A 23855-nucleotide genomic window follows, 5' to 3' on the forward strand; every position below is an offset into this window, starting at 1 on the left:
TCATATGTTCTTACTTAAATTTATTTTTTGAGTAATAGTGAAATTCTGTATTTTGAACATGTCAAGTATAACAAAGATGTTGGGCAAATTCCCGAAATTATTCAAGTTACGTCTTTAATTTTTCACGCCATGTTCTATATGTATATATGTAAGCATATATTTATGTATACAGAATTTAATTATGGCATTCTATAGTCCGCCACATATCACTTATGTGTAATTCAGGCTCATGTGAACTCGGTTCAAGAAAATTCAGGATGTCAGATTTAACGGCATTTTCTTTCTTATATGTAGATCAATTAAATTTTTTATTTAAGATGAGTTTTACAAATAACATGTTTTGATTTTAAAATTAATTAGTTTTATGAATTTATTTTGAATATTCTGTGTGTGTTTCAGGACTTTTATTGTAAATACTGACTTTCAGGCTCTGATAATTTTGCATTTTAGATGAGTTCTGATTTTGGTATACATTTTATCATCTTTTAAATTTTAGTTTATGTGGTTAGCATGTATAAAGAATTTATTTATTTTCAACATTTCAGGTACTTGAGTTCTAACTTAAATGTACCTTATTGTCAGCTGGTTTGTTTGCATTCTATGTAACAAACATACTTTTATATTGGTTCCAGCAGATATTAAATCTTAAAAATAGCATCTATAAAGATTTTTCTGGGATTAAAAATGAAAAATGAAGGAAATGGCAAAGAATGCCCTCAGTTGCTGTGTTGATCCCTCAGTTGCTGTCAAACCCATCGTGACAAATTTTGTTGTAGTTGAGATGTTGCAACACAGTTTCACCAAGTAAAGAGTGAGAAATGTCTGAAAACACAATGTGCAATATGTTGAGAGTTACTCGTCTATAATGTAAGATTCTGTTGTTCACTGCAGTCTTCTATGATGAGCGATGGCCGCCCATGTCGAGCCTTATTGTTCATATTTGTTCATCCATTATTGAATTTATTGGGATACTGTGTAGTCGTTTGAGAGATCACACTATTTTCTCACATTTCTTTCATTCATAAAGAGAAAAAGAATTGAGCTGCGTGGTGGAAATATGCGAGCAGTCATTTTTGTTTGAATGCATTGACCACCTGTCTTAATAAATTGGTCACAGCAGATTATAACACTGAAATTCTGAAGCTTGTGAATAAATACATCAAATGTTTAAATGAAGGTGATGATTATGTAGGGAAATAAAGGAAGCTTCAGATATGTAACAGAGATTTTTTCCCCGCAGTAAATATTGTGTTTTTAATTTTTATAATTAAATTACCTTTATTTTCTGGCTGATCCTCATGTATATAATAAGCTTGGATACTTTTAACAGAATTAACAGAAATTCAGTGCATCTCGACTCTAAAGCAATTTATCCATTACCAGGATTTCCTTATGTTCCTTTTATATTATTATTATAAGTCTACAGTATTAGGTAATATCTTATGTATTTACTCACTTTTTAATTACATTATTAAGTACAAAAATGTTTTTCTCTCCCCTCTTCCTTGTAGTCTTCACTACTGTAAAATGACTTTTGGCCCATTTGAATTGCTGAGTTTGACATGCCTACCGTAATGTAATGGCAGAAATCATGCATTTATTTTTATTTATTTTTCTCTGATTTAAAAGTATACAAATTGTATTAAAAGTAATTTTGCTAGTGGATATAATTTTTTTCTATACATAAAACATTTTGACGTGTTTTAGCAAAAAATTTCTTCCCCCTCAAAAAAATGTTTTTATTATATCTTTCTGCAATGTTGATGATACTGATGTTATTAATTGAAATCTCTCTTCCACAAAAATCTCTGCTTTTCTGTATCCAGAATTAGCTGATGAACCATTTTAGTGTATTTTAATTAGAATTATAATAGTTTATCTGAAAATTCTAGCCCTTTTTTTCTAATTAGAAATTACTTTGTTTTTTCCTTGCTTTGGGGAAGGGCCAGAATTTTCGAATGAACAATTATAATTAAAATGGTTCTTTGGCTAATACTGGATAAAGAAAAGCAGGGCTTTTTGTGGAACAAAAATTTCAATTAATTTCAAAGCCCCCTCTCTTCTGGTGAAGTGACATTGAAGTTGAATTATTCTTCTGTTTAATTTTTTGAAGAGATGTTTTGCTTGTTTGAAATGTCTTGGTTTTTACATTTTAAAATTCTTTGCTGCATTTATATGATGATTATTTGAAATTTATTAATTATGAATTTCAATTCTGGTCTTTGTGAAATATTAGTTCTAAATTTCTTACTTTATGTCTTTAATAATGATTTTTCTGCAGATTAATGCACAAAAATACTAGGCATGTTTGTGTTTGGTTTTCAAAAGAATTGTTTTGTAATTATGTTATATATATATATTTAAAAAATATAAATTATTCTTTAAATCTTGTTTAAATAATTCCTAAGAGCATCTGTTATCTAGTTATTTATATACAAGGAGTTCAAATGTCATGTAAAAAATAGAAAAAATGTGAGCAAAACTCAGACACACATTGCCTATCATCTACAAAATTCTCTAGTCTGCTCAACCTTTGGTTCTAAGGTATGTGAATTATCAAAATTGTGTGTCAGTATGTTTAACTACTCTGATAAGTTTTTTTTTCAATGTGGTATTAAGAAGTACTGCCTTAACATATTACCCTAGATGCCAGATTAGAGAATCTAATTCTCAAAAATGCAGAAGATAATCGTCAGAGATCTGAAAGAGAACTGGTCATTATGTCTGAGGAAGTTTCCAGTACTTTCAGCAAGCGGCTTGAAAGTATTCTGAAACAAGAATTAACAAGCAACATAGTACCACGTAAAGTTTTTTAAAATAATATTTTAAACAAAGAAAATGTGAGGGATATGTCACATGTGATGAATGATTTGTTTCATTTTTTATTTCAGAAATTAATAGGGCCTTGGACACGATTGCTCAGAAGATGCATATTGATTTCACTCAAAAGCTTACAGCAACAGATACTAGTTTGCGAGATAGTTTCCTGAAATACTTGAAAGGAAAGGTAAATAAAGACATTTAAATCATTTCCTGTTAACCGTAACCTGTTATTGTAGATTTATATTAATGTTTTATGTTTAATATGAAACTAATTTATTATGTTATGTAGCCTTTCATGGACTTTATGTCACAATCCGTTGGTAAATCTCTTGAAACAATAGTGCAGGCTGCCTGTAAAGATGCTTTTCAAACAAGTGTTGTTCCGGCTTTTGAAAGATCTTGCCATCATCTCTTTCAGCAGCTAAATGAAATATTTAGTAAAGGAATTTCAGAATGTAAGTAAAGATTGTTAAATTCAAGCATCATTTAATTAAGAAGTTTGTTATTAGTTTAAGAATTAATTGGGAGGAAATAATTAATATTGGAGGAAACAAAGCTAAAATGACACACAAAATTAGGTGAATTGTATTAGCATTTTATGTAGCTATACTAGAAAAGAACACCTGTCCATTTATGAAAAAGCCTTTTTATTTTTCAAATAAAAGCAAATGATAAGTATCATAACTGAAAGAAGAAATTAGTTTATTTGATCTTGAAACAGTATCAAGTAAAAGGTAGATTTCCTTTTTGTAATAGTGCCAGAAAACTTCCTTATCTGCTTTAATTGGCTTTCTGTTCCAGACTGATATAAAGAACAGCTTTTGGGGTTTTGGATAAATAATTGTAGGCAATTTTTGCCAATTATGATATATACATACTGATCAAGTTTGCATTAATTATTTAGAGCTGATAATGCATTTCACTACTTTTCCAAGCAGTCACAACTTGCATTTTGCATGTATATAGGAAAAGATTAAGTTTTTGAACACTCTTCATATGTACTCAGCGCATATCTGCTGTAATATTTCTGAATGTATTTCTTGGACAGAATTGCAAGATCTCCTGATAAGATTATTCCATTGGAATAAGCTTAGAACTTTCTAATAATAATAATAATAAAATCAAAATATTCTCTAGAGTGCATGATGGGAATACTCTGTACTTATGGATGTTGTAGGATAATGTGGAATGAAAATGATATAGCTTGAGGATATTCTATATTCCTTGGGGCAAAAATGTGAAAATTGCAGTTAGATTAATTACTATTTCATATTCTTTATTAACAATGTAAAATATTTCTATGTTATAATTTTATTATAATTAATATTGGGAATAAAGCAGGATTTATTTTCTCTATAACAGGGGTTCTCAACCGGTGGTACACAAGAGAAATATAGGTGGTACAGAAAGAAGCAAAGTATTTTTAACTATTAAATTCAAAAATTAAAACTCCAACATCCTGACTATTAATATTGGGAATAAAGCAGGATTTATTTTCTCTATAACAGGGGTTTTCAACCGGTGGTACACAAGAGAAATATAGGTGGTACAGAAAGAAGCAAAGTATTTTTAACTATTAAATTCAAAAATTAAAACTCCAACATCCTGACTGATTTTTTCTCTCTAACATTTGTAAATTTATGTGATCTGAGCTTTGTTCAAGAGTGATGTTGGTACTAAAGGTTTTCAGTTTTTGTTTAGATAGTACGCGCTAGTCAACCTCTGTGAGAACCTCTGCTCTATAATATACCTACTGTCTCTCTTTGAGAACCTCTGCTCTATAATATACCTACTGATACTAGCAAGACCAGTGTCCTAATTTATAAGTCAGCAAATATAGCAACTCTGTACTTGGAAGTTTGGCTGCTCTGACATCCCACTTCAGCCAAGAATTCCTTGTTATTTTATATAGTGTCTTTATTATGGAGTTTTTTTATGTATATATTTGATAAAGCAGAACTGCATTTATATTGATAAAAAATTTAAATTTGTTTTCTAGAATTTTAAGAAGCTTCTTGTTTAAAAATTGTTTGTGTTGGTACTTTCTTTTTATCCCATCGACCGCTTAAGTTGGCTACCATCAAACCATGAAAGTCTGTAGAGATTCCGCCAAAGTTGTGGCAATTGTGCCACATTATTCTAATGGAACTTATGCTTCTATATTTAATAAACAACAAGTATTTGTCCCATTTTGTTTCTAGTCTTTGTAACAAGGCTTTCATTGATTTTTACTGTTTTATTAGATCTTCCAATTTTACCATAAACTTTATTTAAAAATGCTGTAAGTACATGCTTTCTGCTGGCAATTATTTCAGTCTATTACTATTCTGTTGGCCTTATTGAGCTGATCACATCACACCCATTAATACATAAATTTTAATGGTAGGATTTCATTTTTTTTTTCCCCCCAAGACTTTCAAAATAATTCTCTGCTTGTTATTCTGTAGAAAGCACTTACCAGATTTTAATATTTTTTTTTTTCAAACTGGAGGAGCAAAATGCAGCAATAACAGTCAATTTATATCTTTGTGCATGAAAGCAAAGGGTGGCTTATCAAGAATCGGACGGGGTTCCGTCAGATGAAAATGTGGATATTATGAGTGTGTTGTGACATTACACGTAACCATAATTGGCACTTAACCCCACTGCTTGGTAACAGTTTCATGGTCAACAGAATAATACATGAGTAACCTTTTTTAAATGTCTGAATATTTAAATTAAGGTTCTTCTTCTTCAGTTGTACTACAGCCCATTATAGGCCAAGGCAGTCTCAACAGGCTTCCTCCAATTCATTCGATCAGTTGCTACGATCCACCAACAAGTGATTTTTAAAGTCTTGAGATCTGCCTCCTTGGAGTGCCCAGCCTCCATATAGAATCCTCTAAAGCAGAGTACCCATCTATAACTCCAGATGCTGGGTCCCCATTTTAGTCACCTGTTACAACATGCATGAGCTATGTTGGGACTATTCTTTCACAGCCGGTCACCATATGGGTGTTAAACTAAGGTTACATATTTTAATATTTTTATGTATTTACATAATTCATATTTAATACTGTAACACTGAATGTGAAAGAGAAGTGAATTTTAAAGAAAGTTTTGGTCTTTGATTTTTTTTTTTTCCCCCATGGCAGGAAAGTTTTTGTTTTATTGTCATCTTTATTTCTCATTATTCACATTAAAAAGTTTAATTTTACAGACATTCAAATAGTTGAGAAACGAGGCCAGATTTGCTGCTCTGCTGTTGAAGCTGCCTCTGCAAATCTGAAAGAAGAAGTCACAAAGCTTCTTGGTGCAATGCAACAAGCTGTACAAGCACAAGCAGCACAGATGGAAAACAGGAGTTTAGAATTAGTAAAGTAAACTATATTTCTTATTTCCATGTAGTCTTTTTGAAGAAATGCAGTTCACACATGAATTACGTAGGTTTGAATTTAACAGTTTAACATGAATTATTTTAAGTAAAATATTAGAGACATTTTTGAAGACTCAGGGCAATTTGGGGAGGGGAGGGGAAAAAAAAAAGAGAGAGAGCATTATAATGTCTGCTCGTGGGAGTAATTTTATTGAAATAAGTAGAGCTATTTTCTACTGCCTGATATTAAGATGAGGTTACAAGTTATCAGTATTTTCTTGATGTATGTTACTGGCTGTCTTTGCCCTATCAGTTTGTCAGTTGCAGTAAGGTGTGATCTACAGTTCTCAATTAGTTTTGTGTTTGTTAGTTTGTGTTAGTTATATGCTGAAAATTTTTACAATAGTTCATTTGTCACAAAACTTTTCATTTTGATGTCTAGTAATATTTATAACCTGTAATATAAAATTAAAATTTTGACAGTCAATTTATTATGTAAATGATGTGTCTAAACTTACAGTGTGACTGAATAAGCTACTGTTATAAACGTATTTTCTCTAAATTCCTTTCCTTAGTAATGTTAGTATAGGAATGTATCATATAATGCTCATAAACACACACAATACATGTTAATCTGCTGCTTGTGTAACCAGTAAGGCTTTTAAATAGATTGATTATTGTTAAACTTTCAAGCAGTTAAGAATTGTATGTGAATTGAAAATGTGCAGATGTTGGCATTCCTAAACCCCACATATTTTAAAAATCAACTGAACTAATTAAAGCTTTCTGTAATGTTCAAATTTCATTCAAAAACCATGAAATCTCTGAGATAAGAAGGATAATCATTCTGTAAAAATTCTTATAAAGTGTGCTAAATTGTTTTTAAAAAATTCATACCGTTTTACTTTTAGGATGTCAAATTTGTTTCTTTTGCCAAGTTTTGTCACATATTTAATAATCTAATTCAATTTTTAATTAATTTTTTGGAGGGGTAAACTTTACTGAACATGAAAATGCCCCCCCCCCTTTTTTTTTTTTTGAAGTAAGATCATTCTAAATAAAATAACTGTGCACTAATTTTAATTAGTCAACCTGTGTTGTTATTATAGACAGCAAGAAGTTCTTTTGAGTAGCTTACGACAAATAATGCATGAGGAGGTCCGAAAAGCCTTGAGAGAACAACAGACATCCGTGCTGAATTCTCGTTGTGTGACGCCAGCTCCTCATTCTGATCCTCAACTTCAGAAGCAGCACTTGATGCAGCTTGTGAAACAGGGAAATCTGGATGAAGCTTTCCAACAGGTTAACTATATTAAAATATTTATTGTGTTCAGATTACAAATGTCATAAGCTATCATTAAAGAAATATTCAAAATTCATATTAAAATGTAATAAAAATTACGGTAATTATTATACTTGTTATTTCTTGAGTAATATTAATTCCTTTTTTCTTTATATATATTTTTGAAATCCTTGAAAGTGTTTGTTGGTTTTATAGGCCCTCTCTGCAATGGATGTTCAGTTGGTGTTATTCTTATGTGAAGCTGTTACTCCAGATCAAGTATTTTCACCTACACCTTGTCCACTGCAGCAACATGTGCTATTATCTTTAGTCAATCAGTTATCTGCTGATTTATCTTATAAAACTGAACTGAAAATCAGGTATGTATTGGATGCAATTCTTTTCATTATTAAAACAGTATCTTATAGATTTGTTTCGGTATTATAGCTGCCGGTTGTGAAATATGAAAACAGATTTTTGTGTAAAAACTGTATAAAATCAAGAGATTTCAAAAGAAACTTCAAATTAACTTATAATTCACTTTATTCAAATTAACTTATAATTCACATGATTCTGGTTATTGAATTATTAATGTGATTCTGATATAATCTAATTTTTATGTTTCTTGGTTAATTTCATTTCATAATTTTCTTAAACTTATATACTGACAAAACCCTGAGTATGGAAAAAAAGCTTGTATTTATCAAAGTACTTTTAAATTTGATGAAAATAAATTCAATAATTAATGTATATACAATTACGGGGATAAGCTTAGTAATGTAGGTACTCTTCTGTTATGGGGACCAGAATCAGAAATGTATGCACATGTGTATGGATGTATGTGTGTACACATGCATACATGAGCACACACATTTCTTAATCCGTTCCCAATAACAGAAGAATACATGCAATATACTATTTATTGATGCAAGATAAAATAAAATACAAATATTAACTGATTAAATATTGGCTGAATCTTGTAAAATTTCTATAATATAATATAAATAATATAAACTAATTAAGATTCAATAAAAAGTGATGAGAAATATTATGCTGAAAATCATTAGGAGTGAAAGTTGGAATTTGCACAAGTTAAGTTTCACGAAGAGCTGATAAATATTTTTGATAATGTACACTGCTGGCCATTAAAATTGCAGCACCATAAAAAAGGCAAATACAACAACAACAACAAAAATAAATAAATAAATAATACACTACGAAAAAAGAAAGGGGGCGACAGTTTTTTGCATTTTTCATGTCTCGAAAGCATGACTTAGATATTAGATTTATATATAGCATTATTCTAACATAGGTATTTTGACACAAAATCGGACTATTTTTGAAATGACATGCCATTTTTTTCCATATTTCGATTCCATCACTCAAATTATGTTGGACTACTGAGTTTTAAAATTGCATGAGTAATTTTTTAAAAATTACTTCTCAAAATTTTAGCTCTTCAATGTTAATTAAATTTAGCATATATTTATTAATACCTTGTTTTTTATTAAACTTTTTTTATTCTTCCTTTCACATTTTGAAATTTAGGTTGATTCCAAATAAAATTCACCCATTTTTTATGATTTATTTTTAAAATTTGTGTTTTTAAATAATTTTTATAAATTTTTGGAAAAAATGTTGAATTATAACCTATAAAATTTTTACCATCATCTTAAAGTAGGTGTATTTCTTAGCATACCTGCAAAAAATTAAGACTTTTTTATTCAAAATTTTCTATGATATATACGAATTTACATATTTGTGCTGTTTGAAATTTGGCATCTTTCTTAATAACGCCAAATGCGGTTTATGGATTTTTTACAGTAAATTGCCACTGTTATGGAAAGCTATGGCAAACCCGGGCTATCTGCCGTAAAGGAGGGATGCCTTCGTGAAGAACTTTTGAAGCGAAAACAACTCGTATACAAGTTACACATGAGGGAAACCACGAAAACAGCAATGTAACCAGTCTGTTCGGCGGGATTCGAAACCCGGAGCGAACTACCAATATTCAGCAACTTTACCGCTCGGCCGTTTGTGGGCTGTTTTGAAATGGAAGGCGATAAATTTATTTTAAATTAATGTCGGAAATACCATTATGTTTCGAAAAGTTGGATGCTTTTTTAATATATTTGCAGAATGCCTGAAAAAAAAAGAGCAAGAAAAAAATTAATTTTTCTATAAAATATAGTTTTTTTTTTTTTTTTTTTTTAATTTTATGATATTTGATTCTTGCGATTTCAAAAATAAAATATTTGACTAAAATATGAATAACATTTTAAGAAATTAAATATAGGATGATAAAATTGTGCAAAGCAATGGGCGCAATGATAAAACTACTTAAAGCAATGTTTGCAAGTTATTCTAAATTAAAATGTCGGATATATATCTCTCTTATGTATCTTTTCTGAATGGAACATTGAAAGGCATGTCAACCATGCTTTACTGTATTTTCTCTTTTAATATATGCAGTTTTCAAACGCATCGTGGTCTGGGTCACAAAGCATTCTTCCGAAAGAAATGCAATTCAAATAAATAAAATCAAATTCTGGAAAATTTATATTAAAAAATATATTTAAAATGTACAGCTTGAATGAATGCATAGAAAATTTTAAAATAATTATCTGAAGATACAATGCAACACAATAAATTACAAGTCTAAAAATTAAAAAATTAACTAAAATAATAGCTATGACTAAAAAATGTAGTACAGTCAAATACCGAAAATCCGCCAACCTAAAATCCGCATTGCCTCTCAAAATATAAACATATAGTTTATAAGTTCTGGAAACCGCAACATGGAGTAATAAATATCGAAGAAAAAATACTTACTGGATAATGGCATCATAAGTATTGAATAATAATGAGTCATAACGGAAATACCAAATTATTGACATCATGATAAGAGTTTTTTCCCTCTAATCTGCATCGAGATAAAAATGCAGACGATTAACTCAACTCTTTCAAGTTCGCACTTCACATTGTTGTACTTTCTGAGCTTTGCTGTTTCACAAGATTGTTTAGTAATATCTGCATTTTTTTTATCCAGATATTTTGTGGATATATTAAGGATATTTTAAGTTTCAGCACAATACAATGACAGATAAGAAACGCACTCGTGATTTTACTGCTTGCAACTTTGAAAAACGTAAATTGCATTGACGGTAATGAGAAAAGTGGAAATTCTGTTAAAGATGGAGGCAGGTGCTACTGCTCGGTTTATAGCATAATCGTATAGAATTGCCACAGGGATTGTGTATGATATATGGAACAATAAAGAAAAGCTGTTGAAATTTTACAGCAACGGTGATTATAACACCGGAATCCGAAACCAGAAATCTTTACATGAGGCGAAATCGGCAAACCTCGATGCCGTCTTGTACAACTAGTTCCAGCAGCAGCGGAGTGATGGGGCACCTATTTCAGGACTACTCCTGAGAGTAAAGGGGAAGCATATTCATGCTGTTTTAAAAATAGAGGAGCCTAATATAAATGAACAGTATAATCAGTTCATATACGTAATAATAATTTAATACTTATAATTAATTATTGTATTAGTGTATATAATAATTTAATACTTATAATTAATTATTGTATTAGTGTATATAATAATTTAATACTTATAATTAATTATTGTATTAGTGTATATAATAATTTAATACTTATAATTAATTATTGTATTAGTGTATATAATAATTTAATACTTATAATTAATTATTGTATTAGTGTATAATAATTTAATTAAATGTATTTAATATGCTTTATTTATTTTGCACTTTTAGTCTGAATATTATCTTTTCTGTCCTGAAATCCGCACAATCTCTGGTCCCATGTGTTGCGGATTTCTGGGCTTGTCTTGTATAAAGAAAACTTTTTGAAAAAAAATTAATAATAGATGATTTATCTTTTATTTAAACTACGCACTTCGAATAAGTAAATAAAATTTTTTAAAACACTTATTTGAAAGAAACCATGCAATTTAAACAATCAAAAGGAAATTAAAAAAAAAAGTATTTAAAATAACATAAAATTGTAATATAAGGAATATTATTTGAAAGAAAGAACGTGTGACTTTTTTTCCTCTCACGCACAATATAAAAAGGAAAATAGGTAGCCGTATATTAAGAAGTTCGCCAAGGTGCAAACTGAAAAAAATCGCTAATAGAAATTATTGAATTTCTCTGTAAATTTCATGCCAAATTTTACAAAATTTAATATTTAGACATAATTTGAGTCGTAGAATCGAAATATATAAAAAAAATTGGTATGGTTTTTCAGAAAAAGTCCGATTTTTGTGTCAAAATACCTATGTTAGAATAGTGCTATATATGAATCTGATATACATCTTAAGTCGCACTTTTGAGACATGAAAAACACAATTGGAATTTTGAAAATCGGCCCAGTAGAACAGGAGATATAGAACCGTCCCCCCCCCTTTTTTTTTTGCACGCAGTGTACATAAACAGTATAGCATGAAGACAAAATGATTAAGTTTGTAGGTATTTTTGGGGTTTACAGAGGTGCAAAATCAGTAGAAACAGCTACCATCCCTGGTAGTTAAAGCGGCCCTTGCCCAGTTAGGCCAACGCCACCTAGACTACAAAGCCAGAAAGCTCCACTTAGGCTATCGAAATTACGGTAGCGCAACAACCATATAGTTTCGGAAAGAACTTGCAATCTATTTTTTTTACTGTTGACGTTTTATTTTAATATATTTATAATTACTTTCTTCCTTTAAGCAATCTTCATTTTTAAATTTAAATCGAATTTTCTTTAAAATAAATACTAATCAGTTAAAGTTACATTTTCAGCACAGCAAATGTTAAACTATTTTTTTCTGAAAGGTGTTATAATTATTATCAAAATTATATTATGTATTTTTCTCATACATTAACTATACTTTCACCTTATTTAAAATATTTTAAATAATGTCAGACTTAGAACTTTTATTTTGATAACACAATCTAATTTAAAAGCATTTTTAAAGAAAAAATCCATTTCATTGAAACAGAAATTCAAACTACTACTCAGAATCACAAAACTAATAGAAGGATGAATACAGTTTGAAAAAAAATAATGCATCATACAATTAGTTTTAAGCAAAGGATCTGATTTAATAAGCAAGATTAAAAATGTGGAATTAATTCAAAATTATTCGATTTGTGGGATTTTACACACATTTTCTACAATGATCTCATAGGAAGTACAAAAACTGAAAAACATTAAATTGCAATTCAAAACATAAATTATAATGATAAAAATAGCTCGTTTTGAAATTAAAAAAAAATACAAGAAATAAAGTTTTTGGATTCATTTACAAGAGCTGGAGTAAAATATATCTATAAAGAGCTAATTATAATTAAAAATAAATTATAATACAACATATATTGTCATGACGAGTCGAATGAATAGCATACATAGCATTTAGAGATTTGAACTGCTTCTGTGGTTATAAAAATTATTCATTTAATCAGAATTAAGTAGTAGCAATGTCTCTGTTCATAAAACAGACTAATGGTTGAAAGTGAATTATATAAGTGATGACTTAAAAAATTTAGAATGGAAAAAGATCTGTTTTGAAGCTATTAGAAAATTGCAGACATGTCTAGCTCAGGAAGTTACTACTAAACTTTTATATACTTTTGTTGCATTTTTAGACATTATTATTAAAACAAGTTAGATACTTTTTAAGACTAACTGTAAATTACTTTTTTATTTACTTTATCAAAGTTAATAATTTTCTTTTTTTACAAACAGGTTTTTTTAAATCATTTTTTTGTTTACAATAGTTGTTTAACATCGTGTTTGTAGAGGATTTGATTATATTTTCAGCTATGGGATCAAAGGAATGGCCTTTTTTTTACACATGGTTCAATATCCAAATCCTCATTTGACATCAAAGCATTCAGAGTTAAATTTACAGCTAAATTTCTTTGAGCAGGGTGTTTTAAAAACTTACTTTCAAACTCTTGAGGTACAAGTTTTTGTACTATAATAAAATTATATAAAACAATATTTAAAACATGAGGCATAGGATACAAAAGGCCACCCCTATCTAATTTTCTGATTAAATTAAATTCGGAAGGGATATTGAGTTCCCTATCAATAACACAAGTCATTTTACAAAATTCACATTGATATTTTTTAAAGGTAGAATAAAGGCAATAACTAGCTATATAAGTTAATATGGGAACATATGGCTGAGCTTCTATCATGTCGTTTTCAGATACTACAAGAGAAAAAGTTTCCACAAGGGATAAATCAATGTTTTCCTCCTCACAATCATTCCTTTCATTTATTTCAATAGCAATATTTCCAAAAGTACTTGAATTAAGCTTTAAAGGTTAATAAGCTTTGCATTCGTAATTTTGACTGATTCATAAACCTGTCTAATGGAAATACAGTATTGCGAACCAGAAAGTTGGCGATACTTGCCAAAACGATCTTCTAACAAATCTGTTTGTATTTTACCAGGTAAAAAATAATTCATGCCTAGCTTTTTAATGCAATACTTGCCCAATTCAATAAGTGAATATGTTGTGTTTCTCAGAGCATCATGAGTTTCTTTTGACAAGCAACCAGTAGTCCAACCAGTTTACAAAGTTATTTAAATACTCAACATTTGAGTCTACATTTGAAAATATATATATAAGTGGTTCTTGAAAAGAACATTTCAGTCGTTTGCCTTTAAGAGGTGTTTTAGTATTTACTATACACCACCATTTATAAATTATATCTGATTCATAACTATCCAAATTGTGTTTATTACCTAGTTCTGTTAAGGCTGTAATTACCCAGTTATTAAACACTTGTAAAACTAATTTAGCATTCTGCCTTTCAAGATTTGAAGGCCATAAAGCTTTAAGAGTTAAACCGTACCCATATTTAATTAAACTATCAAATTCAAGATCATGTAGTTTTCGTATAGTATTAAATGAGGCTGCATTAAATTCTTCACTGCCAACAGCATTAAATTTAGGAAAATACATAAATAAGCCATCATTTTTTTGGCCAATCCAATTGTTACGAATAAATTTTAACAAATGAACAGGATCAATGACAAAAAAAAAGGGGGTCTGTGTGGCTCATATGGATTTTGGTACATAATTTTAATTTCATGCTTCTCACTAAAGAAGGACATGGCTTTCCTGTTAATGTTATTATTATCACTAACCACACAAACTACCTTAAGACCTATCTTTTCAAGACCTACAATTACATCTCTTAAAATTTCAAACAATTTTTCTGCACTAAATGATTTTATTGGCAGGATGTGAGCAACATCTTTGTAAGATGATAATAAGCTTCTAATCATAAATGTATATGCTGAAGAAGCAGCAAATGCACTGTCATATGCAGAACCAACAATATTGCCACCTTTAAAATCATAAAAAGGTTTTAGATGAATTTCATCCATCATTAATATTACATTGTGCTCACATTCTTTTAAAGTTTTAAATTTTTGTTTAATATACCTTAAGAAATTAGAGTGCTGCTGCTCTTCAGACACACTGACATTTAGATTAGAACATATGTTTGGTAGAGTAACAGTGTGAGGCATGATCAGATTTCCAGAATTTCGCATAAATTTATAGGCGTGGGGTGAAATCGAATTTAAAATACAGGCAAAAATTAAGAAATGGGGGGAATATCTTAAACGTTGTTTTGGAAGGCACAGCAAATTCAGTTGCTCTTTTAAAAATGTTAAAACACAATTTTTTATCATCTGAAACAATGGCATCCAGTTTATCTATAAATATATTAATAAAATTAATTATATTTACAATACTTTCTGGAGCTCCTGCTTCTAGAAGTTCAAGTGCATTTAAAATATTATCAATTTCATGAATACTTTTAACATGCATGGGTAACTTACTATCATTTAACACTTTTAGTTCTGCAGATTGGTGAAACGCTGATAACTGCATACTATTATTGATAGAAATACAGTATTTAGTAAATTTTTGAGTAAAATTGCTGTAATTTAAACAGTTCTGTAATCCACTGAATGTTGTAAACACTGATTTTGAATTTTGAATCCTCAGATTTTTTTGACATAATGCTTTTGGAGATAGCCATTTGTAGTTGTCGTTTTTCACGGATTGTTTGTCGTTCTTTAACACTTTCTCTTATGGATACATCAGTGGATAAATATGATGGGGCACCAGGAAGTTTTGTTGGAACTGCATCTTTCCTTAGTCTCGGAATTTTTAATGGAGCTGATAATGTATCACCAGTTTCTTCAAGATACATATACGTCTCCTTTTCAATAACACAAAGGCTAAAATGAAGTTCACACACCTGTAAAAAAGTAATTTTCACTTAAGAATCTGTTATACATAAACATACAATTTACAAGATTGAAATCGGTTTAAAACCAATTCATAACTATATTTTAAAACTTATAAAACTGAACTTACAGAATAATTTTCTTTTAATTTAGATGTTAATACTAATCCAATATCTGAATGTAACCTGTTATGCACAAAACAACCAGATACAATTACAGTTTTAAACCCAGAGAATCAGTTTTTTGCCCAAAGACAAATATTTTTAGCAAAGAATTAAGGTGATAAAATATTTATGAATTCAAGAAATGAGTTTATAATGCATCACAATTTCTCTTCGGAAGAAAAAAAGAACGTCGCCAAAATGAGAATCGAAGTACATTATAACACCATTTGCAATGTTTGCATAAACAAAAATAAAATACGTAATTTCTCTGATAAGTTAAAAATTTTGTTATACATCGTGCTTTGGCTACATATTATGATTTATACATCATGTAATACAACCAATAGTACGATACCCCTTTAGAAATACCTTAACGTTTTTAAAAATATGCAAGAAAATCGTGTACTATAAGAAATTTAAGCAAATAATGTGACAAAAGTAGTTATTACAGCAGCATATAATTTTGCAAAAGAATAGCGTTATCTTTAGGTAAGTAAGTACTATTAAAAATATTAACATTAGTAATAATAAATATAAATTAACTTACCTTAGAATTTTTAGTTGGCTCGAAATTGTCTCGTTTTATTGAATAAATCCATTTCTTCAATTCATGATCTCTTGGGAAGGAAAATACGTGGACACAAGGTCCACCATTATAGTTTCCTTTACATAGGGGTACACAACATTTAAACATCATAGTGAAATAATATAAATGCCTTAAAAAGATACTACTATAAGAATAATTGACGACAATTTTAAAACACGTGCAAGTGCAACGGTTATGCCACACACATCGACGAATTCACACCTGCAGCTTCGTTCAGCGCTAAGCCTAAGTGTGATGACTCATAGCTTCATTCTCACACCAATTCCGGCTTTGTAGTCTAGGTGGCGTTGGTTGAGCTGGGCTTCAATGACAGAAATGGGGAATTCATTCCATGCTGCTTTAAGTCTATGCCACCCTTCATTAACTGTATTAGCTGGAGAAGGATTGTAGGCCAGTCTCTCAGCAACCCATGACCAGATATTTTTAATGGGTCACAGATCTAGAGACCTTGCAGGCCAGGGCATAACGAATAATCTGTGTATCGAGGAAGGTCAGAACACTACATGCAACATGTGGTCTTGCATTATATTGTTGGAAGATGGCGTTTGGCAGGTCTCGAAGATGGGGCACAACCACTGGACGTAAGATTTCAGAAATGTACTGATCTGCATTCAAATTACCTATAATCCAAACTAAAAATGTGTGTGTCGTATACCCAACGGCTGTCCAAACCATCACACCAGGTGCAGGGTTCCCATGCCGATATCAAATGCAAGCGGGCGACGTGCGGTCTCCTCAGAGCCTCCAGAAAGAGCCATCAAAATACTGCACGCAAAACTGGGGCTCATCGGAAGAGACGACATTGTGCCACTCTTGTATCCAGGTTTGTTGTTCAGTGCACCAGAGTCACCGTTTCTCTCTATTCTGCATTGTCAAGGAAACCCAAAATAATGGTTGGCGTGCTGATAGTCCACACTGTTGCAAACATCAACACACAATGAGAGAGGATCCTGACTAATAGTCTGTTATGTGGTTGTCTGTTATGAGCTGACCTCACAATATGTCAAGGGAGGGCGTTGAGATCTTGCATGCCGATCAGTAAACACATTGATTCTATATTTGTATAACAGCGGTTGGATGTCGACCAGTGCGATGGGTGATATCACGGGACGATAATCCACACTCTTGATAGGCAATGATCCTGCCTCTGTCGAATTCCAACACTTGCTGGTAAACATTTCTTCTTATTATTCGAGGGATAACACGATATTCTGAGCAACCTCTGACCTCACAAAGCACTTTCCGACTGAGAAATCCACTGCACAACTTTCCTTTTATGCAGTGTTTCGGTTGTCGTTTCTCCCTCCTGCATCGTCTAAATGCCCTGAAATACTAATCATTTGCATATCCCAACCTTTTCTTCCTTTCATGTGATTTTGATGTTCGTCAGGTCATTCCTTCCTAGTGTTGCTATTTTAATGGCCAGCAGTGTATTTTTTTAGAATGTGCTATTATAATTTTCTTCGACACATGGTGGTGATTAACTGCTTTTTCTAGAGATAGATTCAAAAGATATAAATTATGTCCTTATTTTCCTCATTTGACTGAATATCCCCTTACATTCAAGCATAACTGCAAGGAATAATCAAAATTGATAGTTCAATACATTTCTCTTTCAGAATTTAATGAAATAGAGATTTGCAACTTGCAGTTTAAATTCTGCTTCAGATTTATCAACAACATTATCCGTAGCTTGATTTTCTGCTTTAAATTATGGCTGTAGTTGCATGTTCATTCAATATAACAAAGCCACACTAGTAATGGCGAAATGAGAGGTGAAAAATTAAAAACCAGATTTTTCGAACTACCAGGGGGACTGAAGGATGTGAAAAACTGGGAGAGTTAGCAGTTATGCGATATATTTAGTAATTCTTTAAAATGATATTAATGTTACCTGTCTGACTATTAAGCATCTGGACTAAAATTAAACTTGCCAGTGTTCCTAAAGTTCTGCAGGTTGAAATAAAAATACAAAAGTTTTTATTAATATAAATGTATTTTTATTTTAACTACTACACAGACAAAAAAAAATCTGTACATATATTTTGTTTTTGTTATCTAAACTAACATAAGTACTTTCTCATAATCCACACCTTCAGTTCTCTAGTTCACTCTTCAGTTCTGACAAGTCTAGATCCACACCATCTACACTTGTCATGTTTTTGGCATATTTTCAAATATACACATGACATAGTCACTGCACACAAGCACATACTACACTTGTGTTTATATTTCTTATAAAATTATTCTTTTTATTATTATTTAGGAACAGGATTGTACCTGTGAGATGTAAAAATAGCCAAAAAAATTTTCTCCTATGAATTGCTGACTTTTTGTGGAGTTGCTTGTAATCAGAAAGTACTATAATATGAAATAAATCTAGTATATGAGTAAATTTTTATAAGAAATAATGATTTTCTTTTATTTTCCATATAAAATGAAGGCAATACTGATATATTTTTAGCACTTTTTAAACATACAAAAGTAACACCATTTTAAAATTATAATAGTTATATTTAGTAAATAAATTCTTAAAAATTGTGTTTTTGTTGTTGAAAAATCATCCAGGAATAAAAGAATAGGTAATAACTCACAAAACTGGGTGAAAGGAATTCATTTCATAAACAGACACCGATACGAGCAAAAGTGTAAGTTTTGACACTTAGTAGCAGTGACTATAACTTCAATTTTCATAAAAAATCAGTTGTAAGTAGCAGAATATGGAAGTTTCTTTGCCTATATTTCATACTGTGTTTAATTTAACTCTTTGGGGAAGGGCAACATATATATGTAGCAGATGTGAAATCACTGAAGAAAATGGGTGCTGTATATATACAGCAAATGAAGTCTTATGTTAAAATACTGGTGCTTTCCAGGTGGGGCATTTCTTGCCCACAACAAAATGCTGTAGTGCTTTTTTGTTTCTTTATTTTCAAAATGGAACATAAGTTTCTAACTGAGTAAAAACGTTTTTATTTATAGTGATGCATGTTATAGTGTATATGATTTCGTATTCATGTAATCTATGTATGATTAAATTGAAAAATAAATAAACAGTTATTAATATAATTACTAGCGGGCAAGCCCGCTTTCATTTGCCTTTATTCGAAAGTTGGACCGAACTACCAGTGTTCAGTATTTTACCATTGCTGTGCCCGCTTTATTCATGTATGCATGCACAAGATATTCTCTAGCTCACTTGATTGCTAGCAGGCAAGCCCGCCCGCTTTATTCACGTATGCATCTACGGTTTCTAAACAGTAAATTATTAGCAGTAACAGATTTATGTGCATTGTTTCTCTTGATGTTTACTACGGGCTGCGCCTGCTTCATTCACGTACGCATCCACAAGATACTGCATACACGTCGCACATGCGGAAATCACGAAAACACCAATTCTGTTCTCCGGGATTCGAAAGTTAGATCGAACTACCAGTATTCAATGATTTTATTAGGGCTGCACCCGCTTTATTCATGTATGCTTCCCCAAGATACTGCATACACATCACTTGTGTGGGAAATCACGAAAACACCCATGGAGCCAGCCCGTTCGCCAGGATTAAATGTTGGATCGAACTACCAGTGTTCAACAATTTTACCCGAGCTGATGAGCCCGTTTCCCATGATTCAAAAGCTGAACCAAGCGACACTGCTCAGCCCCTAATGGGCCATTGTACGAAGTCTAATCATGAAGATGTTCGTGTGTAATATCTTTTATTTTTGATAAACTTCCACATAATCACACACAAAATTCTACCAATATATACATATACAGTCAAAAGTCGTTAATCCGGACTCGTCGGGACTTCGGCGATTCCGGATTATCGATTTTTCCGAATTATAGATCATCAGTTTAAATCTCATAAGATGACATGCAGAAATTCTAAAATTAAAAATATGAAACCGTAATTTATGAAATAAAGAACAATTATGATCTAAAGGGTATCAAAAGTTGCAAAAAGAAAAAGCTTAATACTTATTTGTTTACTTTATTAAACATTTCTTTCAATGTAAGTTGTTTAAGTTTTGCTTCGTTTCATGTGATAATACTTTCTCTTTAATTCTATTAAACAGACATAATTTCTTGTTCAGTTACAAAATTCCGCTGTTCAAGTCCTATAATTGCTGTGTCTAATTTGTCCGAAACACCGGCTAATTTGTCAATCGAAATTTTTTCGTTTTCAATAACCTCTGTTACTTTCTTCGCTATCGAAAGCGAATTATAATGACGAGGAACTTGTTTTAAATCATATCAAAGACGGAGCATATCGAGATGAAATACTACATTTGGTAAGGAATTATAAGCCAAATAAAATAAAAACATCTGCGCTGAAGATAAGGATAGTGCTGACAGATCAACTTCCAATTCATTACGCGCCCGCCGCGGTGATCCCCCCGCCGAGCAGCGTGAAATTGATAAACAGATTTCGGATTTCAAAACATACTTTCGCTTTAGATCCTTTACATATTAACAAATATATATCGGATATTCTATTTGATATAATCGAAAGTTTAAGCTTACTTTTATAAAATTGTTCTTACAGTCTGCAAAAAATAATAAGCCGGATCCAATTCGAAAATTAAGGAACGACGCAATCATCAACATTAACTGAATTAGATAATTTTAGCTTATACGTCCATTATACATAAAACGCGCACACTCATATGCGCAGTCGTAAAAGGTCTTACGCGCACGCGTAAACGCCTATGCGCATTTGTCAACGCGACGCATGCGCAGAAAGTTTTTAGTTTTGTGGTCCGGATTATAGATCATTCCGAATTATGGGTGTCCGAATTAACGAATTTTGACTGTATTAATGCAATTAATAATTCATAATTATGTATAATAAGAAAAGTTTCCATATACGATCTCTCCAAGGAACACATATTTAATTTAAAACCTTGGACGAAAAAAAAATTTTAGTCAGAATTTAAATTAGTATTTTAAATAGTAATTTCAACTGTTTAAAAATCTGGAAAGAAAATCTTTAAAAAAACAAACAAATCAAAAGTAAATTTTAAATATTGAAAAGAAAAAGTAGCTATTGTCATTGCTTGCAGATTAATTCACTTATCAATGGGATAAACCAATCTACTATCAAATATGACAACTAAATGAAGAGTGTTTCTATTTATTGTTTTATTTTATCACACACAAAATTGCAAATCTATATAAAATATGAATGCAATTTTTCAAGTAACAATAACAGAAATATATAACACGAATGAATAGATCTTTAAAAAAATATTAAATATATCGCTAAAATTTCAAGTCCGTAAGTTAATTAGAAGAAAAGTTATTAATTTTTAAATGATTTTCCACTTTTAAATCCGTGAACTTTGACCTTTTTGCCAACCCAACGCTTGAGCGGATGCCAGCTGTCTCCCCCACCTATCACTTTCGAAAAAGTATTTTTATCTCAGCTAATTCGGATGTTGTTGCCACTCGGAAGAATGAGCGCACAAATTAACGTTTTCGCAGTTTTTAATTAATATCTCCGCTGAATAAAGTCTTACAAAGATGAGACCTGTATCAATGGATTCAGAGAATTGTTTGGAATATAGGGATATGCATTTCAAATTTCAACTCTGCGTCATTCCGTAGATATTCGACAAAAAAGAATTTGGCACTCAGCCAAATCCCTCAAATAGGGAAAACCCGAGAAAGAAAGTGCAAAACGTAGATGAAAGTTAGTTTTTAATTAATGTCTCTGCTAATGAAAGTCGCACGAACATGGAATGGCCAAAATGGCGAGCCACGGACGTGCCGAATCCAACGGTGTGCTTCTCTAAGCCCAGGACCCAGCCGTTCTGGAGGAAATGATGTTACACACAAACAAAGAGAGGCACATAGATTTTAATAGTATAGGTTTCATCTTTGCACTTCCCCTGAAAATTTTCTACAGAAGTCCATGTTTCGAAATAATAAATAAAATGAATCTAGAGGGAACGTAGAATTATACACCATCAAACTTTATTGATGGCTAATTTTTATAATATGTAAGCTCAGAGTTTTGTAGTTTTTTTAATCAAAGTCATATTTGTATCACAGTTCTAATAAGATTTCTGGATAAATATGATTACTATTTTTATAGTTGCTTTTAAATATTATTATTTCAAATTTTAATACAATATATATATATTTTATTACAGGTACATAGAAGATGTTATTGCTAGTTTAGATAGCAGCAGTCCTATCATTAGAGAACATATTCGTAACGTTCTAGAAAGTTTACAGCAAAGAATTGCTATATTTTTGCAAAATAATCCTAATCATAAACTGGTTAGAAATTTGAAAAGGATAACGTTGGCAGTACAATCTCTTATAAAATGTCAGTGATCAAAATTTGGAATAAATTTAGATTACATTTTTGAATTATGTAGTTTAACATCATCAGAAATTTTATTCTCCTGAATGATGAAGTTTCATCCTAACATGTCTGATAAATACATGGCCATTTCATCACTGTCATAAATTCTGTGTTTATGGTTTGTGTTGTTTTTACAAACAATGTATAGTCTAAAAATAAATATTTTTTACTTATGATGTTTTGCTTTATTGTATTTTGGGTACATAATGAAACTTGTCTTCAATTCAGCTTGTATATTTCATGTATGTTAATGACTCAGAAATTTTTTTTAAATATTCAAGTTAATTTAGCAATGTTCAGGTACATTTTTTGTGTAAAAATTTAATTTTTTTATTTGTGAAAAGTTCTAAAAGTAGAGAAGAGGACAGCAATTTTTTTTTTTTTTAAATTTCTGTTGTTTACTATTATTATTCTACATATAAGGCCATATTTATGAGGAGTTTTATAAGAGTTCATAATGTTATAGGTATTTTAATGACACAGCTGTAGCAACTTCTTCATATTTATTGCAGATTTGTGCAAAATAATTTGTTAATTGCTATCTTGTATATGGTAACTTTTAAGTAAGTTTTTTAAATTACCACACACAAAAAATAGAAACATTTTTAGGCGTATAAAGTGTGAGTTACAGAAAATGCATCTTTTCCTGGAAAGCATATCCAGAGAATCAGCTGCTAAACTATGCCTAATGCTTATGAGCGAAAGTGAAAAATTATGTCTGACAAATGATGACCGTTTTCACAAACACGAGTCATTCTTGAAAGCTAGCATCCACTCTTTCCAAAGTTTCTTCATCGATTTCAGCATGTATTGCAGTCTTCAGTTCTTCAAGAATGCATGGTTTCAAGAATCCCCACAGATAAAAATTGCGCATGGAAAGGTCGGGTGAATGTGGAGGCCACGAAAGATCTTCAAAGCGTGAAATCACTTGATTAAAGAATGCAGTTCGAATAGCAATCATGG

At 30.8% G+C, this 23855-nt stretch overlaps 1 protein-coding gene across 3 annotated transcripts in view; it reads left to right on the forward strand.

Annotated features, from left to right (window-relative positions):
• The window catches only part of Ge-1 (Enhancer of mRNA-decapping protein 4 homolog Ge-1), a 140110-nt gene extending 117044 nt beyond the window's left edge, over window positions 1-23066 (forward strand). For all 3 annotated transcript variants that reach the window (XM_085810508.1, XM_085810506.1, XM_085810507.1), the window contains exons 19-25: window positions 2647-2802; window positions 2892-3007; window positions 3113-3278; window positions 6023-6182; window positions 7288-7480; window positions 7677-7840; window positions 22675-23066. In XM_085810508.1, the coding sequence (XP_085666634.1) occupies window positions 2647-2802; window positions 2892-3007; window positions 3113-3278; window positions 6023-6182; window positions 7288-7480; window positions 7677-7840; window positions 22675-22861 (1142 nt within the window). In that variant the 3' untranslated portion in view covers window positions 22862-23066. The remainder of the gene's footprint in view (window positions 1-2646; window positions 2803-2891; window positions 3008-3112; window positions 3279-6022; window positions 6183-7287; window positions 7481-7676; window positions 7841-22674) is intronic.
• The last annotated feature ends 789 nt before the right edge of the window (window positions 23067-23855 follow it).

The sequence above is a fragment of the Stegodyphus dumicola genome, chromosome 2, assembly GCF_044657685.1.
Source record: "Stegodyphus dumicola isolate Sdum_Otavi_A_Nest chromosome 2, ASM4465768v1".
NCBI lineage: Eukaryota > Metazoa > Arthropoda > Arachnida > Araneae > Eresidae > Stegodyphus > Stegodyphus dumicola.